Genomic DNA, 17,263 nt, shown 5'->3' with positions numbered 1-17,263 from the left:
ACATTTATATTATTACACATAGCCGAGTGGTTAGCGATCCTACCTATTAAGCTAGAGGTCCCGGGTTCGAATCCCGGTAGGTGCAAGCATTTATATGATGAATTTGGATGTTTTTTTCCGAGTCATGGATATTTAAATGTATTTATGTATGTTTATATGAATTTATGTATGTTTAAGTAAGTATATTGTATTAAATATATCATTGTCTTGTAACCCATAACACAGGCTATAGATGCTTAACTTGGGGCAAGATAATATGTGTAAAAAGTGTGTCAATATTACTGTCAATATATTACTTCAATTTAAATAACAGTAACTCTGTTTCTAAAAGCATAGTGTAAAAGTTCAAAGAGTACTAGCGCAGAGAGCACTCTACAAGGCCTTGCAGTTAATTTGTAGCCACAATACTGGCGCCCACTTTGAGAACTAGTTGCAAACAGTCGGCCTTTCATTCCCTAGTTCACTGAAAATTGTTTTCTTTTTGTTGAGCAACTTACAAAAAGAACGGATGGACGATAACCCACATTGATATTATTATCATCATAGTAAAATCCAATGTAAATATAGTTGAGTTTTTGTATACAATAAACTTTAGAATAAATTATGAATATACGTATGCTATATACGTTATTTATGTGGTATGTCAATATTTGTCGAAAGATTGCAAAGAAGCAAAGCCTAACATGGCTATTGATTATTGTTGTTAATTTCTAATCTTATTTATATTAAATTTGTTTTATTCTGAAAGCAAAGATCTTTAATATAATAATTTATTCCTTTAATTTTATTTATTACTTTCCCGTATACTACATTTTTTGCCATTAAAATACCTGTTTTGGTCTTCATCCACAAAACTTAATACTTACGGCTAGCTGAAAGGACGTATACTTTAATGCTAGATTTACCTTGACATATATTCCTCATAAATTTGTCAGTTGTATACAAAAAAAATATATTTTAATTCGACTGGTAGATAAGGGCGAGTAAAGAAACAAAAAAAATTACGAATGTTTTGCCAATGTTTCAAAGTATAAGAAAACGATTTTGATCCTTGCTATAAATAAAAAAAAAAACAATTTTAAATTTTAATAACTCATTATTTTAATATACAGTTACATATCGAATACTATGGTCTTTTAAATCAAGTATAGATCAAGTAATTCATTTGCGTTTTATAAAGAGTGTCACAGAACATCAAGTGACTGTTTACCTACCTACCCACCCTGCATACCATCTGTTATATGTATGTTCGTCTGTGCTCCTCTTCCATATATTTTTTAAGTATTTAAACTAACAATTATTTAATCCAATTAAGTCTCAAAACAAAATCATCAGTATATCTCGTATATAGTAAAAAAACACGATCTCTTCGTGTACCATATACGTGTGTGTATTTTTAATGATCTCAGTTAGGACACAAGGCCAAAGCTCTAAAAATATTATACTTCGGTGACATTCGTTATTGATATATGCACAAATTTTCAATTAAATACGTTTTAAAAATTTGATACATAGATATATATATAGCCAATATAAAGTAAAGAATGAACGACTATTTTGAAAAGCTAAAAATTGTAAGTATTCAATTATATATTATGATCAACAAGCTAACGGCAGTTGTTGCTTGCAGCCCGGCAGCTCAATACCAATAGCTCGACTTTGGATTGTGGGAGTTCAGAATGTAACGACGCCACCCCGATGGGAGGTCAAACCCCCGAGTACCTTAGATGGAATGTAAGTTACTAATAATACTATTTAAATATGTAGGATCAGACTATATCCTTTTATAACTCAAAATGTTTTACCGATCTAGATGAAATTTTATGCGTGATAAAAGAGAATATGGTCCCCCACCTTATAAACATTTATTCAGACTAATCTGAAAATTTGAGACATCAAAGAAGTTCGTAACGTCTCGAAAATAGCATTATCAACGGATGCCCTTTGAACTAACAATTTGGATGTAATAATAATTCCCATAACCATAAAAAATAAAGTATCAAAATCTTTCATGCCATTTAAGAATTACTCTTAGATAATTTATACATCTAGGTAGACTGTGACAGCTGTGAACTCGTCGAAAAATAGCGGCTAACCGCTATTTTCAATTTTCAGCGAGTGTAAGACGTTGCTTGTCACGCACACTAAAGTAATAAAGAGTCTCTCTCTAGACTAAAATTATCTTAAGAATCACTTCACAATGTGCTAGATATTTTTATGACTATTATGCCTACTTACTGACTTACAGCTTGGTATAATAAAAAATAATAATATGTGTTATTATTTTTCAGGGAATATTACCTCATATCAGCCCAATGGGTGGGCAAAGAAAACTCGCATGTGGGCGTGGTTTGGATAAACCGAGCGCAAAATCTTTCCGTTTACAGCAGCTGCTATGCGCCAAACTGGACTTGTACAGAGGTAACTAAATAGATATATATCTAGACCAGTGTATACATTGGTACGAATTTGTAATGGTTTTGGATATACATATATGTAATATATTTGTTCATTTTATTTAGTTTAATTTTAATTCGCGCTCTTTTATTACGAATTGCAAGTTATACGATATTTTTTGACTAAACCTCTCGCAGTTACAATATAGTGATAATAGTTCATTACTGAAAATATGAAATTCGGATCTTCTTTGATTCATACAAATGTTATGTATACCATATTTGATGCAGCACTAGCTGGCTGAGTTTGACAACATTAAACGTTTCATTATTCGTTTTTACGGTTCTTATCTACAATGTAGTATATGTTTCGTTGAAGTTTACACTTATATATAATTACAGACGCATTCAGAGAAAGCAACAGAGGAACCATGGTTAGAGGTTCATCAAAAGCCCGTATATTCGGAGGATGGAAGTGCCTTTCTTCTCTTAGCCGCCGTTCAAGAAGGTGGAGGACAATATTATACGCATATCAAACACGTGGACGTGCTGCGCCAGCGCATTGCTGTCTTGTCGCACGGCAAAGTAGAAGTTGCCAAAATCCTGGCGTGGGACCAGGAAAACCATTTAGTTTATTACTTAGGTAAGATTCACAAGCATAATTACGTATAAGCCTTAAACTATCTAAAGTGACTCGAGCTAACGCTATTTTTATTTTATTGATTGAAGGAATAAACAAAGAAAGATTTTCAGTGCCTAATCTGCATCCCGATATGGTCAAGAAGGCTAATCAAATTAAGTATTTGCTTGATAAATGAGTGTTTAATAACATTTTCCACCTTTCTACTAATAATTATAAGACTAGATTTAGATCTTGCTGTATTCCTGTTTGCCCTGAGATCCAATCCCAATTCCCTCGTGTTTTACATAATTTTCTGGAGTGATTTTATTTGAGCAACAAATTCTGTATTTTCACAATTTCTGGCAACTTCGTTTAGATTATTATTTTTAATTAAAGGTAGTGCAGATAGACCAGGACAAAGACACGTTTATGTTGTCAGAGATCCAAGTTACAGTGGAGGAAGCAATTCAGTCAGAGCTAGGGCAGAACGAGAGGAACCTAGATGCCTCACGTGTGAACTAGCCGTGTGGCCAGCTCGCCTACATTACGCGAACTGTTCGTTCTGGAGTGCCAAATTTGCTCCTCCAAGACCAGTGGTTGGTATATCGCATTACGTGCTGGAGTGTGGAGGACCAGGACCCCCGCTAGCTGGCCTTCATGATGCTAGAACACATAAATTAGAGAGAATATTATATGATACGAGGCCTTATAGGTAAGAATTTTTTAACGCCGGTGTTTAGTTTATGGCTTCAACTGTTAGTAATTTTATTTTGTTTGCTTTAATTTCGAAAGTAATTCGTAAAAAATTATGAATATAACATATATAAGTACAATACATTCTATGAATATTAACTGTAGTAGTTCAATTTAAGTAAGGAATATTGCTATTACAAAAGGGTTATTGCGAAATGCTTAAATAAGTTTCGATAGAAGGCAATGAAGTCTAGTCTGGCCACAAATATTTATAAATTTTAAAAAAAAACTTCTTATTTTTGTTCTCTTGAACTCAAATTTGGAACGCATTTATAATATTAGACACTTATTTCGCACTTTTTTTCGAGTTCGATATTAAATTAGTATCTGAATACTGGGTCTTGAAATTTCGAGCGATTGCCAATTCCGGGGTCATTTGGAAAGCAATGCCAATCTGGCTTCGAAGAAGCTGGGCGTCATAAATAAAGCACGGCAATACTTCAAGCCGTGCATGCGTTTATAAAGAGGCATAAGAAAAGCTTTTTGTACCTTTTCGAGGAGTGCATAAGTAGCTACTTATGGCCATACCAGGAGAATTTTTATTTTTATTTTTTTTATATGAAAATAAGGGACGAGGCGAGCAGGACGTTCAGCTGATGGTTATTTATGTACCCTGCCCATTACAATGCAGTACCGCTCAGGATTCTTAAAAAAAAAAAAAATCTGAGCGGCACCACAACTGCGCTCGTCACCTTGAGACATATGAGATATTGAGATGTAAAGTCTCATCTGCCCAGTAATTTCACTAACTACGGTGCCCTTCAGACCGAAACACAGAAATGCTTACACATTACTGCTTCACGGCAGAAATTGGTGCCCTTGAGGTACTGATAATCTAGCCAGCATCCTGTGCAAAGGAGTCTGCCACTGGTAAATGATCATGAATTTCGTTCAATTTGCGTTATTTGAAAAATATGTTTCAATGTTCTGTAACTACTTTTTAATGTTTATGAATAATATTACAGATCAGTACGATTACGTGAGCTAGCATTGCCAAGTCGGCGTTCTTTCGATGTTCAGTTAAGTAGCGGCAATAAGGCTCGCGTACAACTTATGTTGCCACCTTCGTGGCGTGAGGAGCTTCGTGACGCGGCGTTCCCAGTGCTTGTCCAGGTGTAAGTTGACCAGACTTTTATTTGTTTGTGCTTAACTATGATTACATTAGAGAGAGCTAAATAGACGCTTTTGACGTCATACATACTAAAAGTGGAATGTCGAGAATACGATACAAAAACAAATTGTATCCCTTGTATGGTGATACGAAGTACCTCGAAAGTTCTTAGAAGGCATTTGGCTGGACAGGAACTTTGAGTCGGAAATGATTAGCGCACAGAAGAATCGAAAGTACAATTGGGCTAAGGTACAATTTGCTGTCTGTGTAAGTATTGACCGGATTTTAATAAATACTATGCGGTTCCATGATATTACTTCGAAATCGCAATACCACCTGGTTGCACTGAAAGATCACCGCTTGTTATATTACCTCTGATCTGCATTATGCTGAGGTGAAAACCAATTTTGTAATATAAATATAAAATAATAACCTCAATAAAAAAATATATCGAGTAAGGTGCAAATTAACATATTTTTCTTTCTTTCTTTCTTTCAAAGTAAATGTTTACTAAATTTCACTACAAAACTCGTTTGGCTAATGTAATGGTTACGAGGACTGGCTTTTTTAATGTTAGCAGTAAGCTGTTTCAGAATCTTTTTTAGGGATTCATATTATTCATATATGGTCGGTACATCTAATAATAAACAAATTATTGGTACAGAATGCCTAAAATTATCTTAAAAACTAACTAACAATAGTAATGACTAAGCACTTACATGCGAGATTTTGGAAAATGAGTAACTGATTAAATTATAGAGAAATGAGTATGTAAATGTACAGAAACACTGATTTGTTTCATTGTGATTGTTTATGTTATGTTTCAGTGACGGTAGACCGGGCAGTCAACAGGTGACAGATAAGTTCCTGGTAGATTGGGGGACGTACATGTCGTCTCGTAACGACGTGGTGTACGTGAAGCTTGACGTCACAGGAGCGAGGGGGTTGCCGCGGGCTCTGCTGCGGGGCCGGATAGGTGGCGTGGAGGTGGCTGATCAGCTGGCTGTAATTAGGTAAAATATCTTAACACATATATGATAGTAAGGAAGTAAGAAGAGATTATGGCGCTCCATTAACACGCTACGGATCAGACTCACTACCCGGGTTATTTCAACTCACATCATCTGGTATCTTGAATCTCCTGTACTTCAAGATAGTTGTTCAGTGGTATAAATGGTATGGAATATTGTTATAGGGCATTGCGGCCGATATTAATACCATCTTTGTGCTGCAGAAGAGGGCTATTCACGCTATTTATAACCTAGGCCCTAAAGAATCATTTAAGAGAAAAAATTGAAGAAGTGAACATTTTGACTGTTGCTCCTCAATATATTATTGATAATGTTTTGTATGTTCATAAGCACATTGAGGAATTTGCTAGAAACTGTGAATATCATAATGTTAACACGAGGAACAAACATAAACTTGTTATGCCGACTACTTGGTTAAGTTAAGTTAGTAAGTCTTTTATTGGGCGATGTACATGCTTCTACAATATGATCCCAGAAAATGTACAAAACATATTATGTGTTCCAAATTTTAAAGGAATTGTTAAAAAACATTTATTTGGGAAAGGTAACTATAGCATAAACAATATTCTTAATGATACCACGGAATGGGAATGAAGCGAACACCTTCAGGTTCTCTAATTATAGCTGTTTATTGTACGATATTACATTGTAATATATATTTTTATATAAAAAAAGCCCGCTGAGTTTCTTGCGCCCGTTCTTCTCAGGTCTGGGGCAGTCTCTTTTGAACGGGTGTTAGTTTTTGACGTTCAATAAGTGATTTTGAATCCCATTTTCAATAAAAATAATTGAATTTGAATGGATGCATATGCAACTCCGTCTTCCCAAGCTTCAGTTATCATAAGACATGTTCTCTGGTGGAACATTAGGTATATTGTACATATCTATTTATGAGCATAAAGACGGCGTTGGACATTACACAATAGGTACAGACCCCCATAGTATATCATTGGAAATATCCCCCATGTATTTCCTAAGATAGCTTCACGCACTATAGATATTACCCTTATGTATCCCCTATGATTCAAAATATCGGCTTAAGGAAATTGTGAAACTGGACATTTTTTTATACCTACATATACATGATGGGCAAAAGGCTAACGGGATGTTCATCTTTTTGGAAGTTTTAACTACCATTGCATATGCTTAACTGGGCATGCAGACACGAGAAGAAGACACACAGACTAGTAATGAGCGAGTCGTCACTAGTACTCTAATAAAATATATAAATACGTACATAAACACATGAGTCCGGTAACAAAGATTTATATTTATCATACAAAAGATTGTACCACGGAGATTCGAACCTGCGCCCCCTCAAGTGTCCGTCACGACACAAGCCCCTGCACTAACAGGTCGTCTTTTTAAAGTTGTAACTCAATTCATTTCCAAAATATCTTTATTAACTGTAATAACCAGTGTAATAGTAATCCTAGTAGTACAGTATCGTGATTTTAGGTATTGTTTTGTGGGTACTTAGGTCTAATAAAAACATTAAAACAGAATAAATTCAATACAGAGTAAACAAGAGTTGTTATATATAATATTTATAAATATTGATTGAGGAAGGTTGAGTCTATGTAAGCGTTAGACACAGCATTACATTTTATATCACTGACAATTTTTGTAGCTTATAAAATATAAAAAAAAATATTATGGTAACTGAAATTTTTCAGATATTTATTGGATACGTTTAAATTTCTCGACGTAACTCGCGTAGCGGTGTGGGGCTGGGGCTACGGCGGCTACGTAACCGCCATGTTGCTCGGCTCCCAGCAATCGACGCTCAAGTGTGGAATCGCGGTGTCTCCCATCACAGACTGGCTGTACTACAGTAAGTTTAACAAGTTATTTTTAGGTCCTAACATCGACAATTAGGCAGTCCTTGAATGTAACTTAGACCCAGTAAAATTAATTAAAATATTTTATGTAGGTACCTACTGAAAATTAATAGGTTAATATACCAGTAGGAGGCTTCTTTACACCGGATGCCGGCTAGATTATGAATACCACAACGGCGCCTATTTCTGCTGTGAAGCAGTAATGTGTTTCGGTGTGAAGGGCGCCGTAGCTAGTGAAATTACTGGACAAATGAGACTTGACATCATGTCTCAAGGTGACAAGTACAGCTGTTGTAGTGCCGCTCAGAAATTTTAGTTTTTTCAATAATCCTGAGCGACACTGCATGGGCAGGGCGTATCAATTACAATCTGCTGAACGCCCTGCTCGCTTCGTCCCTTATTTTCATAAAACAAATATATTTGAAAAGTTAATAAATTTAACACGACATCCAAGCGGAAAAAAATATGATCTTCAACTTTTTTGCCTACATTAATTTAATTAATAATAAATAATTTATTTCCATAAAATGCCAAACTATCGTTCAAAAAAATTCTATGTGACTGCATTTGAAATCGCTGGAAAATTTCGACCAATGGCGCGGTGCCACGTCTTTTCCCCCGCACCCCTTCTGATACCGCAAATAGTTCGTAAAATATCACTTGGGAACTATAATTATTTTGAAAATCATGGTCAATATAGATAAATGGAACAATACCATATTTGCTAGTATCTAGTAAAAGAAATATGAATAAATGAATTTAATTGCTTCATCCTTAACCAAATAATACGCATTTGGCTTTGTGACCCCGCTTTGAACATACAACAGGTGACAACCAGAGCGCAAGAGTGTTAAACAGGATCTTGCAAATTGTTTTTGATTACAATTTCGCGGATACTCTTCAAATATATAATATTAATAATAATAATAATAATAATAATAATAATAATAATAATAATAATAATAATAATAATAATAATAATAATAATAATATTGACACATTTTTCACACAAATTATCTTGCCCCAAGTTAAGCATATATAGCCTGTGTTATGGGTTACAAGACAATGATATATTTAATATAATATACTTACTTAAACATACATAAATTCATATAAACATACAAAAATACATTTAAACATCCATGACTCGGAAACAAACATATTCTTCATATAAATGCTTGCACCTACCGGGATTCGAACCCGGGACCTCTAGCTTAGTAGGTAGGATCGCTAACCACTCGACTATACAGGTCGTCAAATATTTGTGTGGTTTTTGTTAATAAGAAGTTTGAATATTTACGGAGATGCTTCAAATCTGGCGGGCGTTGAAATAACTAGTTACTTTGTAACTCACAGACGCGGCATTTACGGAGCGAATCCTTGGCCAGCCTTCAGTGAACTACAAGGGTTACGTGGAGGCAGACGCATCCCAACGAGCGCACCACGTGCCCCCCCATGCCTTGTACCTCGTGCACGGTCTGGCTGACATGACCGCACCATACCCTCACGCCTTACAATTGGCGCGAGCACTAACTGATGCTGGCGTTTTATTTAGATATCAGGTGAGATTTGCGCTAATTTTAAGTCAGTTGTCATGATAAACCGAATTAATATGGGAGATATTAACAATTTGGGGCCGAAATTTTTTGATGCTCTATGGAAGACTTCCACTCCATAGATACTCCGGATCTTATATTATCTAGACATGGACAAAATAAATTATCATAGAAAATTGTTAATTCAATATATTACTTATATTTTTTTAATAACAGCACATACCTACACCTTAACGTTGAAATAACACGATTCCTTTTAATTAAATATTCCTTTCAACCGGAATATACTCTGATAACACACTTTTTTCCACCAGATGTGGAAAACTACACAATCATGATTTTTAATTAAACAAGATATCTATACCATTTATTTATTCATACATTGTCATAGGTATATTATTATAACACATGCATCGAAATGTGAACGTACCAATGCCGTATTCAAATCAAATCAAAATCACTCTATTTATGTAAGTCACGGAAATGACAGTTATGAATGTCAAAAAATATTTTGCTTATTGAATCTACCGCTACTTGGTAAAGGGTTGAGCAAATGAGAAGAAGTAGCATGAAACTATTGTCCCGGGAACGCCGCACAAGGAAGCTCATTCCACAGCTTGGTTATGCATTGTGGAGTAACGCCACACATCCAGATGGTGGTAATGATGTTCTAATTTGTGGCGTGTCGTGTGAATGTGGAATTCGGCAGGAATCTAGTGAAATAGCTCAAAGGAACACTCCCCAACGATGCAACGATGCACGATGGGGCAACATGTCACACAGTTTCAATACCGAAAAGTAGCTTTAAGTTTTAAAAATATATAAGCTTACACTTAGTTTTTGATATTTTAGGTATATGCAGATGAAGGACACGAGCTTAAAGGAGTGATAGAGCATGTGTATCGCTCAATGGAAGACTACCTTCGCGAGTGCCTCTCCCTTGATCCGGAAGACACCAAACTGCCCCCACCAGATAGATAGTCTAATGGAAGTATACTCTCATCACCTTGCTTATCAAATATCTGCTAATAGTTTCCACACTTCCAGCAGCCAACGAACCCGGCACATGAGGTAAAGTTTTGACAACCGTTTTATACGCCTGTTATATGAAAGTTGGCTGCCAATGAAACGTGCTTTTTTCATAATAGAAAACCCAGTTTCAATTGCGACATTACTTACTACATAGAAGATTAATTCAATGCTTTTGGTACTGCAAGCAAAAGCATATCATACTTAATGTATATTAACAATGTTTAAGTGCAGAGACTTACATTACATTTCGCTTGGAGATAGGAATTAAGAACAAAATGCCATTGGCATTATCAATGTCTTATAAGGTTGAAGTAGGTTTCTACAAAGCAGTGATTGTCTAATACTAGTAAATATTAATTATTTTTTTAAATATTTTATTTATGTAACGATAAAATATGAGAATCGCCTAGTCTATAACGTAATGTGGGAACCATCCATTAATTTTTTCTCGTTTTCAGCTAAAGTTAATATATTTTTTAAACTAATAACATAAACTTGTTATGTCATCAGTACTATAAGCTCTTACAAGGTTAAAGTTTCATTTCTGTGACCTACATGAATAAAGTGATTTTGATTTGATTTGATTTGAATTGAAGCAGGTATTACAGAGTGAAATGTTTTGTAAGTCACTGACTGTAGCGACGTGTCTGGGGTCGGAATAATGTTGATAATGATGTGTAAATAGTATGTTTACCGCTTCCGATGTGTTCCCATTACAAAGAGCTTTCCATCTGGCAGGCTGACGAGCAAATTTATAGAGGTAACTGTGTATAAAGTAGGACACAAGATATCACTCACCATATTGCACTCATTGTTCTGGTGGTCATACAGCCAATCCGCTGTCCTATGCCGGGCCAAACGGGCACATAGCTCGAGATATCTGAAGAACCCAGAGTAACCCACCGTTTGCTACTGTAACAAGAAGTGTAGATTTAAAGAATGAAGTATATACCTACAGAAGCTAACCTTTGTATACCATTTTGTAGTGCTAATGTATGCAAATCCATACGATCATCGGGTGTGCGCGTCGACATGGTTCAGAATCGGCGCGGTGGTTAAGAGAGATCGCCCTGTCTACCAAAATCGTCGGACCCAACATGCTAACAACCGCAGTAGATTTGCTTGTTGGCCTGTCAGATGAAACGTTGTTTATTATTAAAATAGATATGACTGTATTGCAACCATTAGTTAATAAATGTGTGAAGGCTAATTGTGATTAGAATAGTATTAGTAGTTAGATTAGTAAGATAGTTCAAATGCTAGAGACAAACATTGTTATAATTTTAATGAGTTTATTGTTTCTGAATACAAGGTATAAATATTTAAGTCGGTAGCAATCGAAGTTTACATATTAACGAGACAATATTACAGTTGAGTTTTCTAGTATTCATAAGTGTATTCGTAAACAGTAAACCACACTTCGAAAAGATCTAACATGACTTTTCTTATTGACCTTATTCAATTTCCTATCATTATGAGATAAGAGACATAAAATTTTGGTCAGCAATATACTATTACATTTCTTCGTACTATCAAGGCCTTTTAGATACAAAATATTATATTATGATAATATAATTTATTCTGACGATTTTCATATTTAAGGAACATTCTACTTAGATATATTAAATAAAGTATTAACTCTTGCTACCTTTTTGAGCACCCATTTTCCTGCACGAATAATTCAATTTCATTAAATAAATCATATTTAAACAATAATTATAAACACCAATAAATGTGCAGTTATAATGTTTGGCTGTATTTATTTTTTAATTTAAAAATATTCCATGATTTAAATTATTTATTACTAGGATTAAATGTTAGCATTTCGAGCTTTGACAGATTAGGACAAAGATTTTCTAAAACGTTTCATAAATACGTACCTAATACAATTGTTCGATGTAGATAAAAAAAAAATTTTGATCAATTTATTTTGTGCTTTTAATGTGCACTTAAATTATTATTACATAAATTAATTCAACATTCAAATATTATTTCTTCAGTTTGACTATAAGAATACATATTTCAATAAACATTTTAGCATTTTTGTAATAACGAATAAAATTTATTACTGTAATAAATCTAAACTATACTTCGACGATTTCATAAAAAAATGAGCTTATCTCTTAGGGAATTTCCACGATATTAGGCATTAAAAATTAAGATATTGTTTTCTAGCATTACATGCCATTTGAATAAAGTTATCATCGTTAAGTTTTTTAATGTAGTTATGTCTATAAAACTAATAATTTTAAAAGAAATTAACTATTTTATTCGAAATCTATGACTTACCTAGAGAAGAAACATGCATAGAGCACTTAAGTCAAGGAATTAAGAAAACGAATAGTAGTACAATATCTTCTAAAGTAAAGTTTGAATTTGCAAATAACAGTGTGGAAAATGATCTGAGTGATAAAATTTTGATTGAGACACAAAGTCGATGTTAGAGACGGTACCTACGAATATTGTAGTGTAACTAGAGGCAGTGTAAATAGAAAAATCGTTGTTAATAATGGGTGTCATAATTACATAGAAATAATAATTTGTTGTTGTTATATAAAATAGAAATGTGTACCGATATAATATAATGTAAGTGTTATCTAATAAATTCATAGGCGCATATCGTATATTCCATATTTGTGAAGACTGCCAATTTGGTCTAAATTTTACAATTAAAGCTTACGATACGTCGATGAAGTTTATTTCAATTGCCCTTATCTTAAGGATGCTGTGATTCTTCTATTGCAATTGTAATTTTACTGACATTTTATTAAATATATTATTATTAAATTAATTAAACGTTATAATGTCTTCGTTTTCATTTGTAGAGCCTAGCCAGATCGAATTCGTTGTAATTTTTAAAATAAAATATAATATTAATGTTAATTAGGTATTTTGAAATTATATTGTATTGCTTTCTCCGCCAGATTATTTAATAAAAAAAATAGACAATATTATGATGCGGTCTACGTAATAGTATACAAAACTTTAAACATACTTAAACTAGATATAAATATAATGTGAGAGAGTTTGGAATCCAGGTGCTTTAAACTTTACATCATATTATTGAATTGTTTTCATTAGCGAAATATTTTATGGAAGTAGTTATTTAAGTGAATCAGGAAATTTCAAAACCAATTTATTCATTTATATATATATATTTTGTGGGAAAATAATTGTGTTAATTAATTGAACTCGAAGTTAATAACTTTTCGAATTAAAAAATATGTTTTATGTTACTTCCGTTAAATCTGTAGAATACCTTTTTTTTCTTACCTACTTTTTCACTTTTTAATTATATTTTAAAGAGCACTTGTCAATTTATTTAAGGCTAGCGAGACATGATAGTAATTTTTGCGCAACTATAACGAGGGCCTAAATCATTTGTTTTTTCTATGAACGTTAACTTAATAGTTAATTACTCTTTGTATTTAAGAGTTTTTAAATAGCAGAATCTATGTACACAAGCGCTGTTGTCTATTCCTACTTGACACACTTTGGCCTAAGCAAACCACACCTTCGCACCATTTTTTTTACGACGAGGATATACATTTAACTACGATCGATGCGCAGTACATAGCACAAACTTAATCCACTTCGGCCTATCAGAAGAAGAAACTTAGGTAGAAGAGGGGAAAATAACTTATCACCTTGAATCTCGTCGAGTTGCCCTTATTGCGAGGTTCTTCAGGATCCTTTCAGGGAATTTCACCGGAGAACCTCTGTACACCTTCCAATTTAACCTAACCCTAACTTCACTTAATTTACGTTAGATCAGAGACATAATGAACATATTTTACTAGAAAATGATTGACTGATGATCATTATATCATTATTCTAATAACATGTCAGTGACACCGTAACGTCTCAGCTCAGTAATGGCTTACTTATTTTGACGCTAATCTATTTCTAATCAAACCTCTTTTACATCTATTCCGACATTCCTGACAAAGATGTGTACAAACACAGATGTGAATTTTCACATTTTGGATGCCACACAATACCTTAACTGAGGCTGTTCAAATTAACTTTTCCCATTTTTTTTGTAGTAGCTCAAATAGGCATGTCAACAAAGGCAGACTGTGTGTCAATGCACAACATGCTTTCGATTTTACATACGTCTTAGAGAAAATTATCTTTTCTAGGCCCTCTTATATTACCATAGAAAAAACTCTCTTTCTCGAATTATTTTTCCAGTTTATAGCATCTTAGTCTTCCACTTAGTATATGCTTCCAATCCGTAAAATATATTGGAATGCACGTATACGTAGACAATATGTGATTTCTATGTCAATTAAATCCTTACCGCTGCTGTTAATGTAATAACCAGTAATTACTTAGAATTGTTTTTTGCCCAACAATTAAATTTCAACAACTTATTGAGTTCAGAATACAGACAAAAAACGACTCTAAATTGCTAAAGTTTAATAAAATCGAGAAAAAGTTGAACACAATAATAAAACAATGTCTTTAAACTGAAACAAAAATTAACAGCCTCATTTCAGTGGCAAAGTTTAGTTATTAACTAACATCGTAAAAGTGACAAACGGGTAACAGCAGAACTATAAAAGTTATCTCCGGTCTCCACAATAACCTTCGCTACGCTCGAAAATAACTCTCTCCGCAGATCAAGAAAAAGTTTTCATATTCTACCTGCTCCTTGTTATCCATCTTATGATTGTTACCTAATCATGCAAGTGTAACACCAAGTTTTCAAAACAAATTCTTCACGTACAAGATTTTTTCCAAAATCAAAATCATATTTGCTATACTGCGATATAAAAAATATTCATCAAAATATCCACGTAACTATAAAAATATTATGAGTATTCTATTTTACGTTATTATTGTGGGTATTAAAACTATCAAATTAAAATTTGAATAAAGATAATATTTGAAATAACATTTGTCTGTTATTGATGATAACTTAGAGAATCCATGTATAGTATTAAAACTATCATTTTTAAATATTTTTAGTATACAATAAAGATCATATTATTATTATTGTGTTCAATATTTTCTACCAACTTGTTTTACATATATTTGAACACGAACTACGTAACTGTTACCAACGTACCTAGCTACTGCTAAATAATTATTAATATTATACCATCTCGTTTAAGAGTTACAGTGTTGTATTGACTTAGATATTTATTTATTACATATTAATGTGTGGTTGTATTTTGTTTAAAACACATTTTCGTTCAAACAAATAAATTTTCATAATCGTTCATTGGTTTATTTTATATCGTTCCCTTTGCATGAAACATTTCAGAAATGAAACAATGTTGGGTATGTAGTATTTTTTATTATTATAAACCATTGCTAGTGTCATCTTTGTTCCAATTTTTGTGCCACATTTCAATACTTCTAAAATACTTCTCCAAATGTTCGTCTTTTGAAAGCAAATCTGACGAGTTGTTGCAGGCTGTTGAACTAAATGCACCGCCTGAATAGCAATCGGATCTTGAGAGATCACGCAGAAGTTCAAAGTGAGAAAAATCCGTAGACATTACGGATCCGGTCTCTGTGCCTGCACTGAAATTACTACAGTTACTTGTGAGTTCGCCCAATGATGCTGAACTTCTATCAACGAAATTGGTCTGGCAGCTATTATCAGCCAAGTTGCTAGCCAATTTACTCTTCTTCAACCTGCTCAAGGCTATGTCTAATGATTTCACAGCTTCATTTGTGGTAAACGGTGTTCGTTTGGATTGCCCGTTTCTTAATATTACAATTTGTGTTCCATTATTAGTAGTTTTAACCATATTTGATGAAGCTATATCGTTTGGCATTTCTGTGTTATTGTCCATTGAAAACGAATAATTTTTGTGGATAAAAATATGTTGCTCAATAAATATTGTTATGACGTCACATGATGACAAGGTTGTCAAAAATTTTTATTGTTTTAATTCATTTATATTGAAAGCATTGATAACGAGGCCGTCACCTGAAAGTGAAATACTACATATTAATATCTATGCATAGAATACTAATTTTATACCTAGCGCCTACTCCATATCCATATAGCCTAAGATGCCACTGCTCGATTCTGCAGGTATTTTGTTTTTTTGATACAAGTAATTTTAAATGAACTTCGAGGGACTATGCAATGTATTAACAATATAAACGCCCATAAAAAATTGCGGCTGACAGACTTTTTTTTTTCAATTCTTAACATAATTTTCTTTAAAATGACGTCAAATTTATTTAAAAAAAGAACACAATTTATTGCACGGAATTGCGGCCAATTTTTAATATAGGTGTTCGATTAAAATTAGAAATAACACTAATACGTAAGACTAATAAAAAACAGATCATTTGCCTCAGTAGAGATTTTATTTTCATTTTGTATCAGTGCCATCTATGATTTTACATGAAAACTAGTTAAGTTGAATGTACATTCAGTGATGGGATTATTAATTTTTTGTAATTCCTATCCTAGATAGCGGTAGAAATACAAATATCAGAAAACAAACTATAGATGGCGCTAGCAGTACTAACAGTATCATGTACTAACATGTATCATCATTATACTGTTAATCTCAAAGAGAGCCACAGAGTAAGTTTTATAAATAAGGTTGAATTCTGACATTTATACGTAAGACTATTATAATACAGATCATTTGCCGCAATAGAGATTTTATTTCAAATTTGTACCAGTGCCACCTATGATTTTACATGAAAACTAGTTAAGTCGAATGTACATGCAGTGATGAGTTTATAAAATTTTTGTAATTCTTATCCTAGATGGCAGTAGAAATACAAATGTCAGCACAAAGTATAGATGGCGCTAGCAGTACTAACAATGTCATGTAAATTATATTGTTAATCCCTAAGAGAGTCACAGAGTTAGTTTTATAATAAGGTTGAATTTTGATAATTAAACAGAATAATCTGTTACTTCTTTAACCTTTAACACGA

At 33.3% G+C, this 17,263-nt stretch overlaps 1 protein-coding gene across 3 annotated transcripts in view; it reads left to right on the top strand.

Moving 5' to 3' along the window:
• The window catches only part of LOC126972631 (inactive dipeptidyl peptidase 10), a 140,334-nt gene extending 128,410 nt beyond the window's left edge, over positions 1 to 11,924 (top strand). For 2 of the 3 annotated variants that reach the window (XM_050819481.1, XM_050819482.1), the window contains 9 exons: positions 1,631 to 1,734; positions 2,292 to 2,421; positions 2,799 to 3,039; positions 3,415 to 3,730; positions 4,737 to 4,886; positions 5,710 to 5,895; positions 7,590 to 7,747; positions 9,111 to 9,316; positions 10,163 to 11,924. In XM_050819481.1, coding sequence (XP_050675438.1) covers positions 1,631 to 1,734; positions 2,292 to 2,421; positions 2,799 to 3,039; positions 3,415 to 3,730; positions 4,737 to 4,886; positions 5,710 to 5,895; positions 7,590 to 7,747; positions 9,111 to 9,316; positions 10,163 to 10,291 — 1,620 coding nt within the window. In that variant the 3' untranslated portion in view covers positions 10,292 to 11,924. Of the gene's footprint in view, positions 1 to 1,630; positions 1,735 to 2,291; positions 2,422 to 2,798; positions 3,040 to 3,125; positions 3,236 to 3,414; positions 3,731 to 4,736; positions 4,887 to 5,709; positions 5,896 to 7,589; positions 7,748 to 9,110; positions 9,317 to 10,162 lie in introns of those variants that run through there. The other variant, XM_050819483.1, reaches the window with a different exon arrangement.
• Positions 11,925 to 17,263: the final 5,339 nt, after the last annotated feature.

The sequence above is a fragment of the Leptidea sinapis genome, chromosome 27 (genome assembly GCF_905404315.1).
Source record: "Leptidea sinapis chromosome 27, ilLepSina1.1, whole genome shotgun sequence".
Taxonomy (NCBI): Eukaryota; Metazoa; Arthropoda; class Insecta; order Lepidoptera; family Pieridae; genus Leptidea; species Leptidea sinapis.
This window is presented reverse-complemented; position numbering and strand designations above follow the sequence as displayed.